Source organism: Kogia breviceps, chromosome 10 (assembly GCF_026419965.1).
Source record: "Kogia breviceps isolate mKogBre1 chromosome 10, mKogBre1 haplotype 1, whole genome shotgun sequence".
Lineage (NCBI taxonomy): Eukaryota > Metazoa > Chordata > Mammalia > Artiodactyla > Physeteridae > Kogia > Kogia breviceps.
Genome location: NC_081319.1, coordinates 71330191 through 71352516, shown reverse-complemented (window position 1 = coordinate 71352516; position 22326 = coordinate 71330191). Strand labels below are relative to the sequence as shown.

The 22326-nt window shown below is 43.9% G+C and overlaps 1 protein-coding gene across 2 annotated transcripts in view; it reads right to left on the bottom strand.

Annotated features, from left to right (window-relative positions):
* Positions 1 to 21553, bottom strand: part of CMTR1 (cap methyltransferase 1) — a 58103-nt gene extending 36550 nt beyond the window's left edge. Inside the window, exons 1-9 of one of the 2 annotated variants that reach the window (XM_067006125.1) lie at positions 21292 to 21472; positions 19174 to 19311; positions 16754 to 16859; positions 10302 to 10453; positions 8628 to 8786; positions 5503 to 5595; positions 3858 to 3929; positions 2629 to 2723; positions 2437 to 2509 (exon numbers count right to left, since the gene is read on the bottom strand). In XM_067006125.1, coding sequence (XP_066862226.1) covers positions 2437 to 2509; positions 2629 to 2723; positions 3858 to 3929; positions 5503 to 5595; positions 8628 to 8786; positions 10302 to 10453; positions 16754 to 16859; positions 19174 to 19209 — 786 coding nt within the window. In that variant the 5' untranslated portion in view covers positions 19210 to 19311; positions 21292 to 21472. Of the gene's footprint in view, positions 1 to 2436; positions 2510 to 2628; positions 2724 to 3857; positions 3930 to 5502; positions 5596 to 8627; positions 8787 to 10301; positions 10454 to 16753; positions 16860 to 19173; positions 19312 to 21291 lie in introns of both variants that reach the window. The other variant, XM_059076352.2, reaches the window with a different exon arrangement.
* Between the last annotated feature and the right edge of the window lie 773 nt (positions 21554 to 22326).

Here is a 22326-nt window from a genome sequence, read left to right as displayed (position 1 = left end):
CTTTCCCTTGTCCCTTCCAATTCTTGTTTATGATTTCTTTATTTCCCTACCCTAGCGTCTTTTCTCCTTTTTCCACAACCTGCAGAAGCAGAAACACACTAAAAAAACCATAGAGACCCTCCCTCTGGCTTCCCACCTCCAACCTCCTCACACTTTCCCAAGCTTCAAGTTCTCCACACTCTTATTCTATAATTCGCCTGATCCAAGAGCCACTGAGACCCTGGCAAACCTGGGCATGTGCCTGGGGCTTCCACCACTCCCAGCAGAGCTGGGAGTGCTCTAGAGTGTCTCGCCTGAGAAACACACCAAGCCTGCCGGGCTCGGCTGTCACTCTGGTCCTTGGGGAAAAACAGAGGTGAAAAGAGAGAATAAAACACTAGGAGATGAAGAGAAATCACTTTTTATAGTGGAGTGCAGAAGAACATCTCTGAAAGGGCAATTCTCCATGGCCACTATCAATCAATTCAAGTCAAGAAGCTGCCTGAAGCATCACAAACACGGCTGCCTTTTCCTATGTAACTAATATCTCCACCCTCGAACTGAATGGGACAATCCTGATGCCTACTTCATTTTCCTGACAGTGAAAGACAATAACCAGATACCAGCTGCTGGAGGCGTTTAACATTCAAAAGCCCAAAGTGATGCTGTGACTTCTCAGCAGCTTGACAGAGTTCCTTTGCCAGGCAGGGGTTTAAAAGGAATCATTTGGAGCTCAAAAAATTAAATCAACATTATATCAACCTAATTTTCTCAAGATGCTAATTCCAAGAGGCCTTTTGTGCAGCTTGCTGCTACTGTAAAATGGGGAGGGAGACCAGGGAGAGAAAAATAACTAAAGACTAGAGGGGTCCACCTGCCAGTTTCACCAGCACTGAAGAAGCAGTCAGGTGGGTGAAGCCGAAACATTAAAGAACTTGGAAAACAAGTTTCTTTAAGCAGTGGATAATCAGGGCCTAGTAGAAGGAGGGTGAGTGAAGCAGAAACAGGTTCGGGAACAGCTGCCTCCTGGCCCCTTCACTGTCAGAGAGAACTAACTTTCTAGGACTGGGTAAAAATGCTTTGAAACCCTGAAGGGAATGTTAGAATGAAATTTCCTTTTTTCTTTCTCTATCATTATGGAGGGTCTGTGATCAGAAAAATGACATGTAGCAAAGTAGAAAATCATTTTGCTCTACCACTTCTTGAGAAGGGCCAAAGACTGGTAATTATGATCCCACACAAAGCTTGTTCAGAGAGGCAGAAAGGGAAAGGGGCCATGTTTGAAAACACAGATTTTAGAGCTGGAACAAATCTTAAAAGAGTCTTTTGGTCCTACCCCGGCCCTCTGGCAGGTTAGTAGGGCTAATTTCAGAGATGAGGCAGCTGAGACCCAAAGAAGGTATGAACCTAAGTGACACCACCTGCGACTAAGTGCTGCACTCTATGCCCGCCCTCAAGCCTCACTGAACACAGCCTAGATCTTCAGACACAATACGGATTTTAAATAGACCAGTGAAAGAACCCAGATGCCCACATTTCATTCAACACTCAAACATTTCCCAGAGTACTGCCCTCTCATACCAGAAAAAGCAACCAAATCAGATGATGTCACAAGTTTCAACTTGGAACACTCACCGTAAGGACTGTATACAGTCATCCCTCAGTATCTGCAGGGGATTGGTTTCAGGACCCCTGCAGCCACCAAAATCTGTAGATGCTCAAGTCCTTTATATAAAATGGCAGTGTACAGTCGGCCCTCTGTATCCGTGGATGCAGAACCTACAGACACGGAGGGCTGACAGTACTCAGACTCTACCTCATCCATGGTAGGAAGAAGGCAGGGGAAAGCTCCCTGGTGACAACTGGACTCCACACATCAATGAGCACAGAAAGCCTTTACAAACCCCCAACTCTGTACCCTTATCAGCTCTCAAGTCCACCAGAATTTCCAGAACACAAGCACCATGGGGAAAGGGGTCACATCTATCTCCTTCAAAATTATATTCCTGGTACTGTGCCTGGCACAAAGTAGGGGTTTTGATAAATACATGTTTAATGAATGCAGGAGGGAGGCCTGTTTTCTAACTCATGGCCTCATCTCCCTGCTCCCTAGGCCTACAGATGCACAGCTGCTGACTTTGTCAGGAATGCCCCTTCTCCACCCCTGCAAGCCCTGCTGCCTCCACTAGAGTGAGCAGCAGGATCTGCAGAGTTGGGGGGTGGGACTCAGGGCCTGAAGCCCTAGAGACAACTGCTTACTGCGGCACTCCTGGGACCACAGGAAGCACTGTGCAACCCTACCTGAAGAGCTCAAAGCAAAATATATCTCTTTCACAAAATACATCTCTATCACCTAGCAGGAATACTCTCCCAGCACTGCACAAATGGCAATTTCTGAACCACTGAAGCTCAAGCTCATTTGGCACTATGAATTCAGAAGCAAAATCTTGTTCTCACCCCATAAGAGTCCCTTGGATTTGTAAACATGCGATCGAACACAAAATCCATGTTAGCCATCTTCATTGCCGCCCTGCAACAAAGCAAGACAGAAAAGTGTGCCTCAGTACCAGACATATGGAGAGCTAAGGATCAAATGAAAAGGTAGAACAGTGTACATCGGGGTTGGGGGGGAAGGAAATGTCAGCAAACCTGTTTAGGAAAAAGACTCCTCGGATCATCTCGTAGGGATTGGCCCGGGTCCGAGCTCGCCGCATCTCCTCCCCATCCAGGACATCAAACACATTCTGCCCAGAGAGAATCAGAACCTGAAGGTGAGCATCACCCTTTGGGATGAAACAGGTGTCTTAACGAGCTCGAGGGGCCTGATTCACAGCCCTCTGAAGAGATAGGCTCCTGCCATATCCCTGTTCTAAAATGACCAGATGTGTAACCCTAGACAAGTCACTCAATCACTGACCCTCAACTACCTCACCTGTAAAGTGGTACAAAATAAAAGGGAAGTAAGCACGTGCCTGGCACATGGTAAGTGGTTAATAAATGGTACAGAGTCACCTCCTGGCACTGGTAATCCTCATAACAAACCTGCTTCTCCACTCCAGCAGCAACTTCCCAAGGGACCAGAATTCTGATATGAAGGGTACCCAGAGAGAGGGTAGACAAACCAAGACCAGAGTTTTCTGAGGGCGCCTACCACACAGGAGGGAACCCTTCTCCGTTCTCTAATATTCTCTCTGAAAAAAGAAAGCCTCACTTTACCTGAGTTCCAGTCACCTTAAGGATATTCCCAACACTCTGCCTGCCAGAACAATAAGCTCTGTGAAGCTAGTCTGAGGCGTTGCTTCTTCTCCAACCCATTTCCTCCTCAGAGTTTCCTTGGCTCATTCTGCCCCAGGCAATGCACTTCCTGACCCAAAGACAGGCCAAAAGACACTAAGGGGAGGGTAACACCAACTACTTCTTTTAATTTTTACAACAACATTGGGAAGTGAGTATTTTCTCCCCAATTTATAAATGAGGAAACTCAAACTCAGAGAAGCTAAAGCAAGTGGCCCAAGGTCACACAGGAAAAATAAAAAGCTGCTAAACTAGGATTTGAATTCAGCTCTATCTGATGCTACAGAATGATTCCGAACCTTTCACCATGCCAGGCCCCCTTCAGAATTACAATGAACCGACCCACTGAAATTAAGTGGTTCCTTTCCTGGCTACAGATCACAGGGATAGCACAACACTACAGGGCAGAAGAGCCACTAGGAAAAAGGACACCTCACAGAAATGTACCAAGCTACCTATCTGATCTCAAGGAAAAATTTTAGCTAAACTTCAGCATCCCCACAACTGACTCAAAAGAACAAGAAAAGCCCAGCACAACCCCTCACACAAAATCTTCAACTCCAGCTCTAGCCACGAGTCCTTACCTTACATTGCAACACACTGTGAAGCAGCTCTTCCCCACAAAACTCTGTTTCATCTTCAATAATCATCTTTCTCTACAGGGAGAAGAAAACAATCAATAATGACCACGTGCAACTGTATTTGGAGGGATGGATGGAGAAACTAGGGTTCTGAGTGAGTAGAGCAAAAGGGGCCAAAGAACATCGATCCCTGAGGGGCAGAAAAAAGAAAATCCTAAATCCCTCTGGCTCTAGTCCAGATGTGTGAGATGAAGCAGCCCCCTGGGTACTCTGACTAGAGCACCATATGGCTACAAGACTCATGAATGCTGAGGTTGAGAAAAGCAAACAGGAAGGAGACATCCAAGCTGTCTGTCCCTAGGCTGTGGAGGCAGAAGGATGGGGAATGCCCCAAATGACACAAGCCTTTCCCTCAACCAGGAAGCCTCTTGCTCTGTGATGAGTACGAAGGCAGGATACCAGGCACTGACCTGGTAGTGTCACAGAAAACAAGGGTGAGGGAACCTCATGCGGATGTCAAATCCAACTTCATGTCTGAGTGAGGCTACCTATAAATCAGTGATGCTCAAACTTGGCGTTCTCAGGTTTACACACTTCAAGATCACTGAGGACCCCCCAAGAGCTTTTGTTTATGTAAGAGATACATATATATATATATATTAGAAGTTAAAACTGAGAAAATGTTTAAATATTTACTAATTTAGTTTAAAAGAAGATGGTATATTAACATAAATAACATTTTAATGAGAAAAAACTATATTTCCAAAAAAAAATTTATTGAGAAGAGTGGCCCTGTTTTCCATTTTGCAAATCTCTCAATATCTGGCTTAATATACACAACAGCTAGGTTCTCCTGTCCACATTTGCATTCAATTGGTTGTGATATCACATGTCATGGTCACTGGAAAACTCCACTGGACACTTGTGAGAGAATGAGAATGAAAAAGGCAAATAACTTTTCAGTATCATTATTAAAATAACTTTGACCTGGTAGACCCCATGAAAGGGTCATGGAGATCCCTGGAGGTCCCTACACTTTGAGAACTGCTCTCCAGACCATGCTGACTTGGTATAGCTATCTACTTTATTCTTATAATTTTCCAGAAGGAAATTAAACAAATTTCCTCCTTAACAACTCCCTCAATACTTTCTGAGGACAGGGATAGTGCCTTTTTATCTACCTGAAACAGTGCCCAGCAGTGACCAGAATACACAGATGTATAATAAGCTACTCTAAAAAGCAACCAAGAGGAAGACAGGGCTTCCTTGGTGGTGCAGTGGCTGAGTCTGCCTGCCGTTGCAGGGGACACGGGTTCGTGCCCCAGTCTGGGAAGATCCCACATGCCACGGAGCGGCTAGGCCCGTGAGCCATGGCCGCTGAGCCTGCGTGTCCGGAGCCTGTGCTCCGCAATGGGAGAGGCCACAACAGTGAGAGGCCCGCGTACCGCAAAAAAAAAAAAAAAACCCTGTCTGCCTCATCTGCCAGGGGCATATCCGTAAAGCCCCTGACACACCCTCTTGATGAAGAATGATCAGATTCACATTTTTCTTAAACTGTGAGTACACAGATGTACACAACTGACTTGAGGAGGAGAGAAGTCAGGAGATAAGCACCAAGAATTCAGGGTACATTTTCCTGAAATCCTACCTTTCCCACAACCATCCAATCGCTCATTTCCTGAGTGTCAGGAATTTCAGTGGTACATTCTGGGAACCATGACACCTGCTCACAGGCACTGGGCTACAAACAAAAGAGAGGGAAGTAAGTCAGGTAAGATAGACTCTCAGGGCTATGCCCCAACTCACCAGGGCTTCCCCAAAACAATCAAGAGGAACTCAGACTGAAAAGGGTCCAGGAAGCTGAGGCCATTAGCAGTGTCAGACATTAGAACTAAGAGCCAGAATTCTGAAGTTTAACTTCTGAAGGCCAGGTCCAATTCTGGTTTGAATCCTAAGAAACCCCCAACTTATGAAGTTTCTTTCATTTGTTCCAATATTATTTGAGAAATACCTACTGTGGGCTAAGAGCTCAGAATGCAGAGTTAAAAAGATATGGTCCTTGGGACTTCCCTGGCAGTCCAGGGGTTAGGACTCCGTGTTTCCACTGGAGGGGGCACAGGTTTGATCTCTGGTTTGGAAACTAAGACCCTGCATGCTGTGCAACGTGGCCAAAAAAAAAAAAAAAAAAAAAAAGACATGGTCCTTAACTCAAGAGGCCTATAATCAGAGCAGTGGGGACACAGAGAAGTACATGTAGGATATAAGTCCATGATAAGGTAATTACATCAGGAAGCCTCAGTGCAATGAGTCTCACCTCCTGATACCTTTCATTCCAAGACAGAGCAGAAACTGGCACCTCTAATGCTACTTCTGCTTAATTTTTCAATTATTTTCCTTATCAAGCTAAAACAGTGGTTTTCATCCTGGCTATACATTAGGATCATCTGCAGACCTTTTAAAAAGTACTGATGCCTGGGCCCCACCCTCAGAGTATATGATTCTATTGGTCTGAGGTGGGGACTGGGTATAAGTATGTTTTTAGAAGTCTCCAGGTGGGTGATTCTAACATGCAGCCAGAACTAAGTTCACTGGGCTAGAAAGACATGGATTATAAAACCTAAACAGGTGGCTAACCTGCATTGGCAGCTCCACACATTCCCTCCAAGCAAGTGTGGAGAAGAGATTCACCACTGTGAATTGAAGCAATGAGATTAAAAGGCAATATTACATGCTCTGGAAGGCATAAAATGGTATCACAATGCAAGGTCTTGAGGGCAAGCCAACCACCCTTAACAGAGAAAAAGTTTAAAAGAAAAATTACAGGGCTTCCCTTGTGGTGCAGTCGTTGAGAATCCGCCTGCCAATGCAGGGGACACGGGTTTGTGCCCCGGTCCAGGAAGATCCCACACGCCGCAGAGCAGCTAGGCCCGTGAGCCATGGAGGCTGCGCCTGCGCGTCCGGAGCCTGTGCTCCACAATGGGAGAGGCCACAACAGTGAGAGGCCCGTGTACGGCAAAAAAAAAAAAAAAAAAAGAAAAATTACTGAAAACTTTGTCAGTGAATCTGGCAGTGAATCATGGTTTCTCTCCCTGGTCAAATCCACCCCCGTTACGCATAAATAGCTGTGAATTATAACCTCTAAAAAGAAACTCATATACACTTTGGATGCCCCTTTGGAGAGGAAAAGCAGACTCAATCTCCCCATGGAAGTCTGAACATTAAGGCTACCCACAAAGTGGACTTTGAAGCTTCACACCTTGCACTCCATATTCCTGGGCTGCAGTGGCCACTGAGCACTCTCCATGTGGTGACTCCAGGAACTGGACATTCACCTCAGGCTGCCCAGATTCATCTACCTTAAAAAAGTGGCCACCAACTAATAGTTGAGCCAAATTCTTAACCAAAAGACAGGACATCTTTTTTAAGAGAAAAAGTAAATTACGGTAAATGATAATTAGGACAGCTTTGCCTCAAAAAAAATTTTTCATGGAATTCCCTGGTGGTCCAGTGGTTAGTACTCAGCGCTTTCACTGCCATGGCCCAGGTTCAATCTCTGGTCAGGGGAACTAAGATCCTGCAAGCCATGCGACATGGCCAAAAAAAAAAAAATTCTTTTTTCCCAATAGCCTGTCTACACTAAAAACAGAGATTTTATGAGCAAATTTCAGATTCTAAGTTTAGCAAAGTTAGTTCTAATTCTGCCCCATTAAGAGGATAGGGACTCTTCACTTGTTTTCACACAAATGAGGACATGGAAAGCACCAAGTATTTCTGAAGTAAAAACCTACGTCTAGCCCCAGTTACAAATATTTGCCCTATTCTGCCTGTTTCGTCTCCTCATAACTACAAGGCAGCACAGGACCACCCCCAGAACCCATTAGGTCCTGGCTTGTCAGCATCTTACTCTGACACCTTATTAGGCTTTTATCATGCACAGGTTCACAGGACTTCTTTCCTGAACTGGAACATCAGTTCAAGAGACAAATAAAATATCAATTTTCCAGAATTCAGACCCACATCTGAAGCTCAACTACAGCAACTATGTGGAAGGCTATATATCTGTGCTCTATTTTCAACTCTATAATGGTAATATTTTACCATTATTTTTAGGTGCTTTCATTATACCTACTTCAAATCCTCTGTGGAATAAGGTAGGGCATAAATAAATAAAAATAACATCTCAACATTACCTGTGCCATGAAAAGGGACAGAGACTCCTTTGGTATTCAGGGTTAAAACAAACTCATACCCAAGGAGATAAGCAGACTAAATCCACAACAGAAAAGTTATATGGCATAAACAAACACCTATTTAATACCGAGATGTCATAAACCTGTAGAGGTGCAAGGACCTTGGAGGGCACCTAATCCAGTCATCCACACAATGGGAGAGTAGGTCCTCATTTGGCCCCATTTGAATCCTTCCAGCAAAGGGAGCTCACCTCATTAGGCACCTTTGTCACTGGTGGAAAGCTGTATCTAGTTATTAAAGTTCTCTGTGGAGACATACTCTGACTTCTTGCATCTTATACCCACTGGTCTGAGACAGTCCTATATGAAGCAAGAGGAAACAAATCCACATCCCACCATATCTCCCCCAGACTCCTGTTTTCCATTTTGGACACCCCCAGTGTCTTCCACAAAAGAAACTAGTTCCAATCTCCACTAACCACCCTGATCACACTGTCTCTAGAGACTTCTAGTTTGTTAATGTTAATATGGCTTCATAAAGCCATAAATGGCTTTCCTGTCTCCTCCTCTCCATATCAGTTACCTCTGGCTCAGCTCGCCAGTCCACATTCAGCTCTTGGTCAAAGCCTTGCAGTGTCAGACCCAAGCCTCGTCGACCTTTCTGATTAGAGGCCTCAACGATGTCTTTCCGACCCTGGCTGTATTTACCCAATCCTTCACCTTCCTTGAAGCCCATCTTGGCCTGAAAGAGAGAAGTAATGGTGCATTTATATAAATAAACAGACATTTATTTAGCCCTTATCATGTGTCAGACGTGTTAAACCCTGAGAAATATAAACAAGTAAGGCCTAAGGTTTTCCTTCTAGCCTAATGAAAAGAAGCATAAATAAAGAACTGCAGTTTAACTGTGGGCCCAGTGGCTGTCTATTCTGGAGATGAAACTCTAGGGCAACTATAAGTTGGATAAAAGAGAAGGGACCTCATAGCTGTAATTAAAGGCACCAAGAGTATATAATGAATCTCATTGGACATTTGCACAACTACCCTTCCAGCTAATTTGTCTGATTAAGTGAGAAGTAGATCCAGAGTAAAGGTGATAAAGAGAACATAATTTAAAATGGAACCGCTTCAAGCGGCAACTTCTAAACCTTACCCTTTAACCAGTCAAACGGCCTTACTAGGCAAGGACAATGAGGGCTTGTAGGAGACCACTTAATCAAGATTAACTGAAAAATCACTTCATGTAAAACTGAAGTATGGGAAATACTGTAAGACTCTGGACAGAAACATTTTTTAAAATGTCACAACTAACTAAAAAGCTTACATTAAACTCTAGAGTCACTGAGCCCAGTTACATACCCCCAAAACCAGAGACCTGAATCCCAAAACCCACACACCCTTGTCTAATAAAAGGACTCCAATCCTAAGATCTGATTTACCCTAGAAGGTCTATATTCCATATGGAAGGGGCATTACCAGCTCAGGAGCTGGATGAAATTCCTATAGTAGCCACAAATCCTTCCCCAGGTCAAAGAGTCTGACTCAGTCACAAACTTCCCCATCTTCCACTTCCCCAAAATTTTTGGCCCCAACCCAGAATCCTGACTATGACTTCAAGAGTGGCAGTTCTCATTCTTAAATGAATCCAACAGAAAATGGAGAGATCAACTATAATATTCTTGAAGCTAGACAGAAGACAAACTTGGATTTCCCTAACCTTTGCACATACACTAAAGTCTCATAAGGAAAGTAGCAGATCTTCCTTTTCACCTTCCTTCTTGTGGTATACCAATGGGGTACTGAAGTTAGGAAGGAAAACTAGGCCCTCTTTTGGAAGTAATACAGAAGACTACTACTCCCATTTATTTTAGGTACCTAGGAGTGGGCAGGATTTTAGTCAGGATTTTAGTCATTTCTTTTGAGACCACTCACTACAGCAAAAAATCTCAGCACAAAGCCTCTTTATCCACAGACACACATTCATGTGTTCACATATGCTCATAAGAACTCAGTTCTGGACAGGACAGGAGAAGCAGGTCTGAGCAGCCACTTCCCATGGATGATTCAAATGTGATACTTCTATCAAGAAGGGGTCACACTCTCTCTACTGAACTATAGCAGCTCTCAACTAAACTAAAGCAGAGGAAAAACTCATGCCCTCATCTTGCTTCTTCTCATACCAATATAAGTTCCCTTCTCTCACTCTGCTAGTAGAGCTTCCAAAACCCAACACAACCCAACCCAAGCCCTGACATACCATAAGCTTCTGGGACACACTGTTATACATGGAATAGCGAGAAGAAGTTCCCTCCACAAGAGAGTCTGCTTTGAATGCATCATCAAAAGAGTCTGAGCTGTGTTGCTTCCCCTCAGTCTCACTGTCAGACCCACTTAGGCTTGTAGCAGATGCTGGAAAAGAAAAAAGGAAGATGTTTTGGTGCGTTTATGGCACAATATAGCCTCTAGAAGTCCAAGCTTCATTTATTCAACTAGTATTCAGTATATGCACTACACACATAAAGTTCATTAAATGACCCAGGTCAAATGTATTCTCTACCTCTTACAAACTGTGTAATCTTGGGCAAGTCACTGAAGTTCCTAATGGTACTTGACACACAACAGGAGTTCAGAATATCAGTTTTCCTTTCCCATCCCTTACAAAACTGGGATGGTAATACCTTCTTCATAGGGTTGTTTGAAGATTAAGTGAAAAAATGTATTTGAAAGTACACTGTCAGATATAAAATGTATTTATTAATGATATGATTGTTATTTCTGCTGCTGCCATTTATTATTTGAAAATCAATTTCCAAACACTGATACCTGGTTTCATTTTCAACAATTCTATCACAGGACTAACAGTTTCTGACTGTTTAACCTCCTAGTTTCCTGTTTTCACAGTCCTTCGAACTTGTAGGTGAGATGGTGGGTCTACAGCACAGCCCCAGAGAAGGGCCGGCTCACAGGGGGAAAGTGGGGAAGAGAAAGAGAGAAGTGAAGGGGGAGGGGAAGACAGGAAAGGAAGGAAAAAGAGAAGAAAAGAGAAGACAGTGAAGATGGGGTGCTCGGGCAGCAACACCAACAGAGGCGGAGAGTAGAGGAGCTGCACTTAAAGGTTCCAGGAGGGAGCTAACAGCCTGAGTGAGCCAAGCCACTATCTTCATTGTCAGCAACCTTGTTGCCAAAGGATTCCAAATAAGACCCACCTTAGCAGCTGCCGGAAGTGGTGGGTTACCTGTCTCCTGGTCAAAAGTGGGATAATCCACAGTCTAGATAGTCACTGTAACTGGGACTTTCGCTATCTTTTGTAGATACGTGAATCTCTTAACTTAAAAGATATTTCAGGACTTCCCTGGTGGCGCAGTGGTTAAGAATCTGCCTGCCAATGCAGGGGACATGGGTTCTAGCCCTGGTCCAGAAAGATCCCACATGCCACGGAGCAACTAAGCCCGTGTGTCACAACTACTGAGCCTGTGCTCTAAAACCCGCACTACTGAGCCCACATGCCACAGCTACTGAAGTCCGCACTCCTAGAGCCTGTGCTCCACAACAAGAGAAGCCACCGCAATGAGAAGCCCGTGCACTGCAACTAAGAATAGCCCCTGCTCGCCACAACTAGAGAAAGCCTACGCACAGCAATGAAGACCCAATGCAGCCAAAAATTAATTAATTAATTTTTTTATTTTTAAAAAGATATTTCAGGGAATTCTCTGGCATCCCAGTGGTTAGGACTCGGTGTTTCCACTGCTGGAGCCCAGGTTAGATCCCTGGTTGGGGAACCAAGATCCAGCAAGCTGCGCGGCATGGCCAAAAAAAGAGATATTTCAACCCAATATAATTTTATTCAGGTAGTTTCTTAAGGAAAACCCATCCAAATTTGGAAATAGATTGTATCTCAAAAATCTGGTAAACAGGGGACTTCCCTGGCCATTCAATGGTTAAGAGTCCACACTTCCACTGCAGGGGGCGAGGGTTCGATCCCTAGTCAGGGAACTAAGATCCCGAATGCAACTCTGCGTGGCAAAAAAAAAAAAAAAAAATCTGGTAAACAATTTCTGCATATTCCCATTGAAAATGGTACTAAACTGCAAGCCAGGAGGAATGTGGAACAGGAAATAAGGGTTGTAGTATCCAATCTGATCCCAAGGTTTGAGAAGGTGTATAGTGCTCAACAGTATACAAATCTCATTAATAAGTAATTGTGCTTATTTAAGAATAAAATTTTTAATTCTTCAATTTATGAATATTATTCTTACAAACATCTATCAGTTGTTAGGATATAAATGCTTGTTATTTAGACCTAAATACTTAATAAACTAAACTGTTAGGTATTTCTTTTGGTATTTTTAGGGCATGGTAAAAAAAGTTAAGGCAGCACTAAGAGTGCCAAAAACCAAGAAAATTTGGGAACCTCCCTCTGTATTGAAATGGTGAGATCACTGAGACACACTGTCAACTGAATAATAGAAGACCTAGACCATATTCATGAACATGGCATCCTAACTCTTGTGTACTAAAGAGGGACAATAAAAATATAAATTTTTATTTCTGGTAATTGCAAAAAGAGCTTTTGGAAGGAAAGATATGCAAGACCAATAAATGTGATTATCCACACATGTGGGGTTGAGGCATGGAAAAAGAATACCAAAATGATTACTTGGAACGAGTGAAAGTTGAAGAAGTGAAACTTGATTTACATTTTTATATCAGTAGAGTTTATATTGGTTATCATTTTATATTTTGATTTATGAACCATGTGAATATATTATCTTAATTAAAAGATAATATTAATTATCTTAATTAAAATTTTAAATAAATGTAAAAAAAAAAAAACTAACTTAGCAATGTAGCACAATTCCTTTAAGGAAGAAAGGAAGTCCCTGAGAAGAGATGTTGACTCAAAGTTTGGCTGCTTGTGGGAGGTATTTGTGGAAAGGCACAAAGGGCAGCCATGTAAAAAAACTATTTATGTATACCCCAAATGGGCATTATACAGGTATTCATAACTTGAGGATTACATCCTAATTCTAAAGACTGTCTGCACTGATCCATCCATTTCCCAGTGAGAACACAAACTAAGGGTTGACATTCAGAGAACAGCGAAGTCTTCCCCAGCACCCCAGGCCTGACTCTCCCTTCCACGGTGCTCTAGTAGCACCAGTATTCACACCATCAGCACAGCACTCATCACACTTCCTGAGAGCTAGTTGTCACATGCCACTCCACTGGACAGGGTCACTCCTAGAGAGCAAGGACTCTGCCACAACCAACATTCTATCTCCAACACTTGGACTAAGGCTTTGCATTTAACAGAAATTAACTAACTGCTCACTGTAGTGAATTTGAAGAACTGTCACCCAGCTGTCATCTTTGCTAAGCACCTACTAAGTGTACCTCAGGATATTTCCTCTTACAACACCTCATACATGCAGTGCAAGACATTCAGCCCTCAAAAATATAATTAAGGGTACATGTCATTATATATTTGCCCAAACCCATGGAGTGTACAACATCAAGAGTGAACCATCATATAAACTATGAACTCTGATTGATAATGTTGTGTCAGCACAGGTTCATCAACGTAACAAATGCAGCACTCTGGTAAGAGAAGGTGCTAATGGGAGAGGCTGTGCATATAGGGGCAGGGTGTATAGGAGATACCTTTGTACTTTCAATTTTGCTGTGAACCTTAAACTGCTCTAGAAAAAGAAAGAAGTCTTTAAAAAATAGTTTTTTTAAAGGTTCAACAACAAAAAATTTAAGCATGAGGATGGCATACCTATATCCTAGCAGAGAACTGAGTACCCCTTGGACTATCACTTAGCACCCTGCACCCCAGTAGGCTGAAAAAGGACATCTGATATTGTTTAACAGATCAGACAACAACTTTGGTTCAGGACCTGTTTTATAAACGGTCCATGCTATATACAATGGAGTACTATCCAAAAGTAACAATCTTACCCCCAGACAGCTTAAAAATCCAATAGCTAAAATAAATATTCATTTTTAAGGATATAACATTTTGCAAAAGAAAGGCAGGTGAACATGTGTGAAAAAATTAGAATAAACTTAAAACCAAAATTCTGGCTCCTAAGGAGGAATTCTGGTTGAGAATATCCCTGAATGAGAGGCACCAAATCTGCCTTCATCCTCTTAAAAAGGTGGCTGTTCAATTCCCTCAATAAGGAGCTGACTTGCTTACATGGACCAATGCAGCACATGTCACAGAGTGCCAGAGAGTGCCACTCAGAAGGAAAGACCCAGAACATTAACAATGAGTAACCATGGAAACTGAGAAGTGTGGTGATATTTATTTTGTTTTGCCTTTTCTGCATTTTCTGTGTGAGAAATAAGAATATATTAGTTTGAAAATAAGGGTTTAAAAAAAAGCTATAAAGAAATAAAGTATCATTCTAAGCCTTGTGCAGAATTTGGTTCCTTTCCAGAGAAATCTTCAGAGGACAGCAGATATGAGGGGAAAAACCACCTGAGTAGCTTAAAACTAAGCCTGGGCCTCTCATCTCTCATTGCCCACGTGAAGGAGAAATGTGCTCTGCAACAGAGCTCCCATATGTTAAAGAACTGTGCTTCCAAAGGTGCAGAGTCTCTTCACTCAGTTGCTTCCATGCCTCCAACCTGTACCACTTAGTGCAGGAATGGGGGCAGCTCCCTGAGCACTGCCTTAAATTTTCCCTGGGCAGCGAAACCAGAGACTAACCTAGAAGCTACAATGTTAAATCAGCTGTTATTTCTTTCACCAGCTATCTGGAGATTCACAGGTCTATCTATATAAAGGTTAGGAAAACCTGATATCCTCCTCAAAGGAGAGTGTGCCCTTGGTCCTGCTCTAGGGAGTTGCCAGGCTGTTAGGTTTGCTTAAGGATCCATCACTGGGCACCTATCAATGGTATGAATATCATTCCTGGGCATGCAGGGCCCCTGCTACCCTCAGATCTCAGAGAGAGATCTTTTGTTTTCTTTGTCCTCATGCCATTTTTGGACCAAAATGACAGGAAGAACCAAATTTGGGTGCAAGGCTCATTGGGCAAATCCTTGGTGGCTCTGGTGCAATATTCCAGCACCAGACTCTGGCACAAAGATCTTTCCACTCCATTCCTCTTCCTTAGGTGTTACCTAATGTACAGATAGCTGTCCTGTCCAGGTTCTGAGAATGAGGTTGATGAGAGCTAAAATATCATCCTACTAGGCTTTTCTTTTGAGATCAAAAAGTGTGCTGGATAAGCAGATAAGCCTTACTTCTCTTTTATTTCATGTGCTATTTAAAGCCAATTCTCAGCCTGACCTGATTTAAGACAAAGTTCCCTAGATTAGTCCTGATGTCCACAGACTGCCATAGCCACTACTCATTTTCACTCCTGGGCCTTTGGGGCCACTCTTTTCAGATGAAAAGAAGACAACTGTCTTGGCTGCAGCAGGAACTAAAGAGGAAGTTCAACCTCCCAAGACTGATAAGAATTTAGCAAACATTGAGCAATCTTGTGATGAGGATATAAATTAACAGGAGTAATAAGGTCAGTCTATTAAAATCATGAGTTTCATTAAGAACTTGCCAAAATTGGGTGGCATTCCCATTTACCTCCCCAGGAGCTCCCCTTCTAAAACCTACCAGAGAGCCTAAGACATTATTTAGAGCTTTCATTTAAGATTTCTTCTCTGCCTGATAGAAATCATTACTCTTAAGTCAGTTTAAATAAAACAGGTTCATTTTATAGAAGAATCAGAGATTTCCCAGCTACTGACAAAATTTTCCGTAACAGAACAGTAGGTCAAACATGCCAAAATTAAAAATGACAGTGACAACACACAAGGAGGGACAGCTCTAACCACTACTGGCCAAGGTGAGCAGCACACAGATGCAGAAGAATAAATTACAGACTTTAATAAACATCACATCCTGCCTAACAACTGCTGTGGAATACACTCATTCCTGGTTAAAGACTCAATTTCTCCTTCATGCCAGACAAATGGTAACTCATTAAAGCAAGTTAAACAGACACCAATAAAGGAAGTTTTTGATTAAGGTCATGAATCTGGGCTGACAGGAAAACTATGGTGTTTCAGGGAAAATGGCCTATTTAGCAAAGAATTAAACCTGACGGAGGGGAAGGCACTTTCAGTGTGGTGCCAGTGAAGGAGCCCAGCCACTTCCAAAGCAACACGCTGTGGGAGGGCCATGAGCCCACATTAGATGCACAGTTGAAGAGAAAAGGAAATTGTCTTGGGGTCTAGACCACAGTTTCCCTGTGACAAACACCAAAAAGAAAAAAATGACCACCATCTGCCTCTCCTTGCTTCAAAACGTTATTTAATAGCAAACTTCCAAGAGTTTATTTAGGCTTGAAAATGCCTTCAAACTCCTCTTAAAATACTCTAAAAAGTATATGATGCCCCAGTAGCCATGACAACAACATCCCTTTTCTTCTTTAGTCTGGTCAGATGTTAGACTCTGACCGGCAATGCAGCTACCCTGTCAATAATGTAAAATAAAAACCGATTAAACTAAATAGATCTAATTTAACTAATGAGTCATCACATTGATCTAGCAGAGAAAGCACAAACAAGGCCCAGACAGATAGAAATAGCAACTACCTTTTTTTTTTTTCTATTTGTACTCCCTAAAGAGCATTTTTCAATCATCTCTTCAACAGTATGTCCGGGTAGAAGGGGTTGGAGCAAAAGGAAACACACCTGCTTTAATGCAATGACTTGAATAGGAAAGCCGCATATAGATCTCAGGGGATATGTAGTTTCTGGCGAGACAGTTAACTACCAGGGCACACTGTCCAGGGGATGCCTAAGAGAAGCCAACACAGAACAGAGATGATATAAATGCCAAGTACTTAATGAAATGATCCTCTGCAGATTGGAGGAGGCATAGGCAAAATGAATGAGGCAAAGCATTTTAAGCTTCTTGGAAAAGATACTACTGTTGCCTTCCATAGGTTCTATTCAGTAAATATTTACTGAGCATTTAGTCCACACCAGGCATGGGGTTGCAGGGGGAGGGGCACAGAGAGCAGTCTTGCTGATGAAGACACCAGACTCTAGCCCTCAGAGTTTTTTTGTCAATGTGGAGCTGCCCTTCCTAAAATTAGCTGACCCAGGGAAATCTAACAATGTTTGTTTGCCTCTGCCTCCTGCCTCATTTTTCTGCAAATGAAAGGGACCAAATGGCCTACTGCCAGACACACACAAGGTACAGGCCACCTCTAGATTTCCATTCTGTACAAACAACAGAAACAGTCAATCCTGAGTCATATGGTGCTACTTCTAGAAAAGGTTAAAGACATTTGGTAAATTAAAGGGAGTTCGTGGGAGGGTGGGAGGGATGAGGATAATCTCAATTCACAGTCACCTTTTCAAAAGCTTGAAATTTAAATTAGACTGGTTCCCTTGAAAGATCCTTAACTGTATACCTTCCTCTACCTGGGAGCCATTCTCTTGAGAGCAGACGTCACCCAAGATCTGCTTAGAACCAGATACCTCCACCACCTAAGTATCATTTATTCCCCCAGGCACGCTCTCCCTTTCTTGCAGGCCATTTCTCCCACTACCCCAGAGCCCTGCCCAAGGAGACTACCTTCATCAAGTTGCTCAAATCCCAGGTGATAAGCAAAACTACCTTTCCTCAACAGGCCCTAGAACCTATACGCCCAATATATTTTTGCCCTCCCATTTAGTAACCTCAATTACATACAGCCTTTCTCACCTAACCTGGAATACACTGTGACAACTTTAAAGGCACACGTATCTCCACACACAAGGTTATATAAGAGAGTCTCTTGATCCAGCCAGGATCATAGCTGCCCCAAAGGCTTCATTAGCTATATGTAAGGTCTGTCAAGCTTCTCCTTTCTGGACCAGCTACTCAGTACAGCTGATGAGTAACTGCCCTTCAACTAGCCAACCAGTTGAGAATAAACTGTATTTTCTATCACCCTCAAAGGATTCTTCACACTCTTTCAGTCATCAATCTGTCACCAAATTTCATTCCAATTTACCAGTGACCCAGCAGAGGATACAAAATGCAAGACTGCTGGTGTACTGGGTTAAATAGTGCCCAAAAGGTCATGTCCACCCACCACCTGGGAACATGGCATTTGGAAATAGGGTCTTTGAAGATGTAATCAAATTAAGATGAAGTAATACTGGATTAGGGTGGGCCCTCATCCAATAACTGATATCCTCATAAGAAGAGGGAAATTTGAACACCGACACACACAGAGGCAGAGACTGGAATTATGCTGCTACAAGCCAAGGAACACCAAGGATCACCAGCAACCACCAGAAACTAGAAAAGGCAAGGAAGGATTCTTCCCTAGAGCCTTGGGAGGGAGCATGGCCCTACTGGCACATTGATTTTAGACTTCTAGCCTCCAGAAGTGTGGAGAATAAATTTCTATTATTTTAAGCTACCCAGTTTGTGGTACTTTGTTAGGAAATTAATACAGCTAGCAAGTAAAGATAAATGCAAATGGAGATACTTCTAATTGCTTGGTATTTCAGGCAAGCTCTGAGACGCTTCACAATTTCTCATAGAAAGCACCTGTGGAAACTGTGAACATCTGTAACCCTAAAAACAGGCAAAGCAAAATGCTAGTTTCAACCAGATCAGTGAAATCCTTAGAGCTTAAAGTAAACAGTGAACACAGGGATGCTCCAATTCATTTGGGTGTTTCTGATCATAACTGCTGAGGGAATTGAGGAAACAGAATGCAAAAACCTGAGGGGAATTAGGCCAGATCACTGCAGCAAAGAGCCCAGCCCTGTGAAAGAGCCCCAAGATCATTAACAGCTGACAGAACAGGGCACTCAATGCTCACCACTACTTCCACCTGGTTTAAGGCAGCAAAAGAGTGCCACCTACTGAAGGACCACAACAGAACTAAGGCACACCTGTAAAAATTCCAATTGTTTAGTTAAAACAAGTTCCCAACTCCCAGGAGGAGAATGGCAAAAGAGAAGAGAGTCTACAACCAGTATCCCTCTGTAGAATTTGCCTAATTTTCCTCAAGAGGCACTGAACTGTATTCTGCTCAACTCAGGCATCAGCGATTCAAATAACCAGATGGTCAGTGGCCTCTGACCACACAGGTAGGCAAGCTTACCTTTTGCTGCATGATTGACAGAGGAGGGAGGTTCATCGTCAGATGTAGAGCTGAGGTTCAGGGCAAGCTCTGCAACTCTTTTCTTCTGTTTCTTGAGAGGGGCAGTGCATTCTGAATCATTTCTCCTCCTCATTGTTACTGCAACCACAAATCCAGATAGTCAGCTGCCCTTGTCAGAGACACTAGGATCACAGCAGGAATTCCAAAGAATGGGAATGAACCATTAATGCAATGAAAGTTGGCAACTCTAATCAGCTTCCACTGCCAGCACTTGAATAGCTTCTTCCTCAGAATGAGGTCCAGGAAGGATGCTAGCCAAGCTCTGGTTTTCAATAACAGCTGTTAGTTTTACTGGAAAATGTGGTGCTCACAGTACCAGCGGCCTCTGGGCCATTGGTGTCAGATACCAAAAAGTCATGGATCAACTCCACGAGCCACAGGAGGAAAAAGACCTTGCATACTTGTTATTCTATATTTTTGATGCAACACTGGCCATGTGTGACAACAATGTACACTAGAAATTAATTATGAAACCTGATGAATATCAACAAATATTTCCAAGGTGAAAAAATCATCCCAGAATGATTGCTACATCACCATTATTATTTCACCAGGACAATTAAGAGATTATACAATATGATACAAATGCTGGTTTTTGGTTTACTTCAGGATGTTTGAAAACATGGGAGAATTGGGCAAGTTTTTAAACGGAGTAAGGAATGGAAGCAGTGGTTGACTTAGGACTGAGAAAACAGAAAAGTGGGAAAGTTAGCAGGACCGGAGGTAGCCATATCATAGGACTCAGGTACAAAAACAATTTTAAGAACAAGAACCCACCTCCACAAAAAAGAATGGAAACAGGCAAGGCACCATGTCACCATCATCCATGCCCATGGGTAAGCATGAGAGGCAAGCATGAGGGGGAAAAAATGAGATGGAATGAAGTGATTATGAGATTCCTGAAATCTTAAGGAATGATCAAATTAAAGAACAATTAAGAGTAGATGTGAATACAGTGTGGTTTACACACAACCGTTGGCTATAAGAGGTCTCAGAAAAGAGTACTCAAAAATAGGAGCAAACAGGTGGGTGCTCAGCTGGGCTGCAATTCCTTAGGAAAGGGGAGTTGCAGGTGCACAAGAACAGGCTTACAGTATAGGTCACAGCAGCAAGAGAGTGATGAAATTCAAAGATACCACTGATCCCCTCGCGATTCAAACATGAATCACGTTTCACTTCTCTCCAGCTCAAGGATGAGGCAGCCTCCCCAACACATAATCTCATCCTTCCTAAGGAGGCAGCCTCTTACTAGGCACAGGCAGGGGCTATCCTGAGGAAGTAGGAAGAACAGGAGACGTTGAACAAACAGAAAGCAAAACCAGGCTGAGCCACATTTCACTTTAAACTACGGTGTTAAATACCCCCTCACCCCGAAAGCCCATAACGTAAGCAAAAAGGGCCCTCTGATTCCTAGCGACTCCGGGGGAGACTGGAAGCACAGGAAACTCAAGAACCGTGTTGAGGTAGGTGCCAACAAAGGAGAGGAAATAGCGTCCGAAACGCAGGAGATACCGATGCTCCTCCCCAAACCACCTTAGATTTGGGCCTTCCAAATCACCTCATTCAACCCTCTCCTTTTCCACTGAAAGAAACTGAGGCCCGAGAAGGGAAGGCCACACAGCTAACCAGTGCCCAGCTCAAGTGACCTACACGTCCAAAAGAATGTGCCCTGGCAGAGAACTTCTAAGTGGAAGGCAGAAGGCCTGGTTCTACCTGCTGCTCCCCCAGGGAAGGGGTCCAAATCCCCTTTCCAGTCTTCTCTACCTGGGCTTCGGTTTCGCACTACCACCCCTATTCACAGAGGGAAGAGATGAGCTCACATCTCCCCGGGCCAGTCTTTTCATTTGTAGGTAACGTGAGTGTGTGAATGTGTGCACAGAGACGTTTGGCAGTGGCAGCTGGTGGAGTGGGGATGGGGCGCGGGGAAGAAGGGCATAAAGGAGGAAGGGAGAGAGAAAGGGCGGTGAGGGTCACGACCGCCCGTGGGGGGCCGAGGGGAAGATACTGAGCCCGCGGGCCCGCCCGCTCGCTCCCCCCGGGCCGCGCGTCGGCACTCACGCTGAGGGAAGAGGGCGAGCTGCCAAGGAGCGGAGAGGGGGGAATCAGGCCGCCGATGCCGCCGCCACCAGGCCTGGCCCTGCCGCTGCCAGAGCCGCCTCCTCCTCCCCCAGTTTCGCTTCCCCACAAGCCCACCCCGGTCCGCTGGCCGCGTAGTCGCGCTCGGGTCCCGCCCCGCGGGCCGCGCAGCTTGATGACGTCAGGGCATCCAGCTCCCTCCACCCTCCCGGGCCCTGGCCCCAAGGCAGACCGCTCTAGTTCTGGTCCGCCCCACCCCCTGACCCCGAGCAGCCCAGAGCGCCTGCGCAGAAGACCCAACTGGGAAAGGATACAAAAGCAAAAGTAACCAGGTATCTTCCGGCTTTGGGTACGAGAAACAAATATTAAAAACAAAAAAGGCCAGGTGCCATCACATCAACTCATCTCTCTTAATCTCATTATTATCTTAATTTTACAGATTAAGAACAAGTTTAGAGAGGGAATTCCCTGGCGGTCCAGTGGTTAGGACTCCACGCTTCCATTACTGGGGCACAGGTTCTATCCCTGGTTAGGGAACTAAGATCCCACAAGGCCCCGCGCGGCCAAAAAAAAAAAAAAAGGAACAAGTTTAGAGAGGTAAACAGAAAACTGTTTGAGGGCAGAAACCCAGTCTTCTTGTTCACTGCTGTATCCCCAACACGCAGCATACAGTACGTTCTCTACAGATATTGAAGAAGGTCCAGAGGAGAGAAAGAAGGCCGCCTGTGGCATTTTACCATTTGGACACAGATGGCTTCCTTTGCCAAACCCCTCTTCTGATCTTCAGACCAGTATGGCCAAAAGTCTGAGGAACATCCCCACTCAGTCACTTCACACCCATAGATTCAAGTCTGACCTTATATTCTCCCATAAGCCTGCTCTTTTTCCAGTGAATTACACCACCATTGGTCCAACCAGAAATCTTCTCATTCCCCAGAGCCTCCAGTATATACTTTGTTGCGTTTACCTACAAATTATCCCAAATCTGTCCATTCTCCATCCACATTGCCACTAACC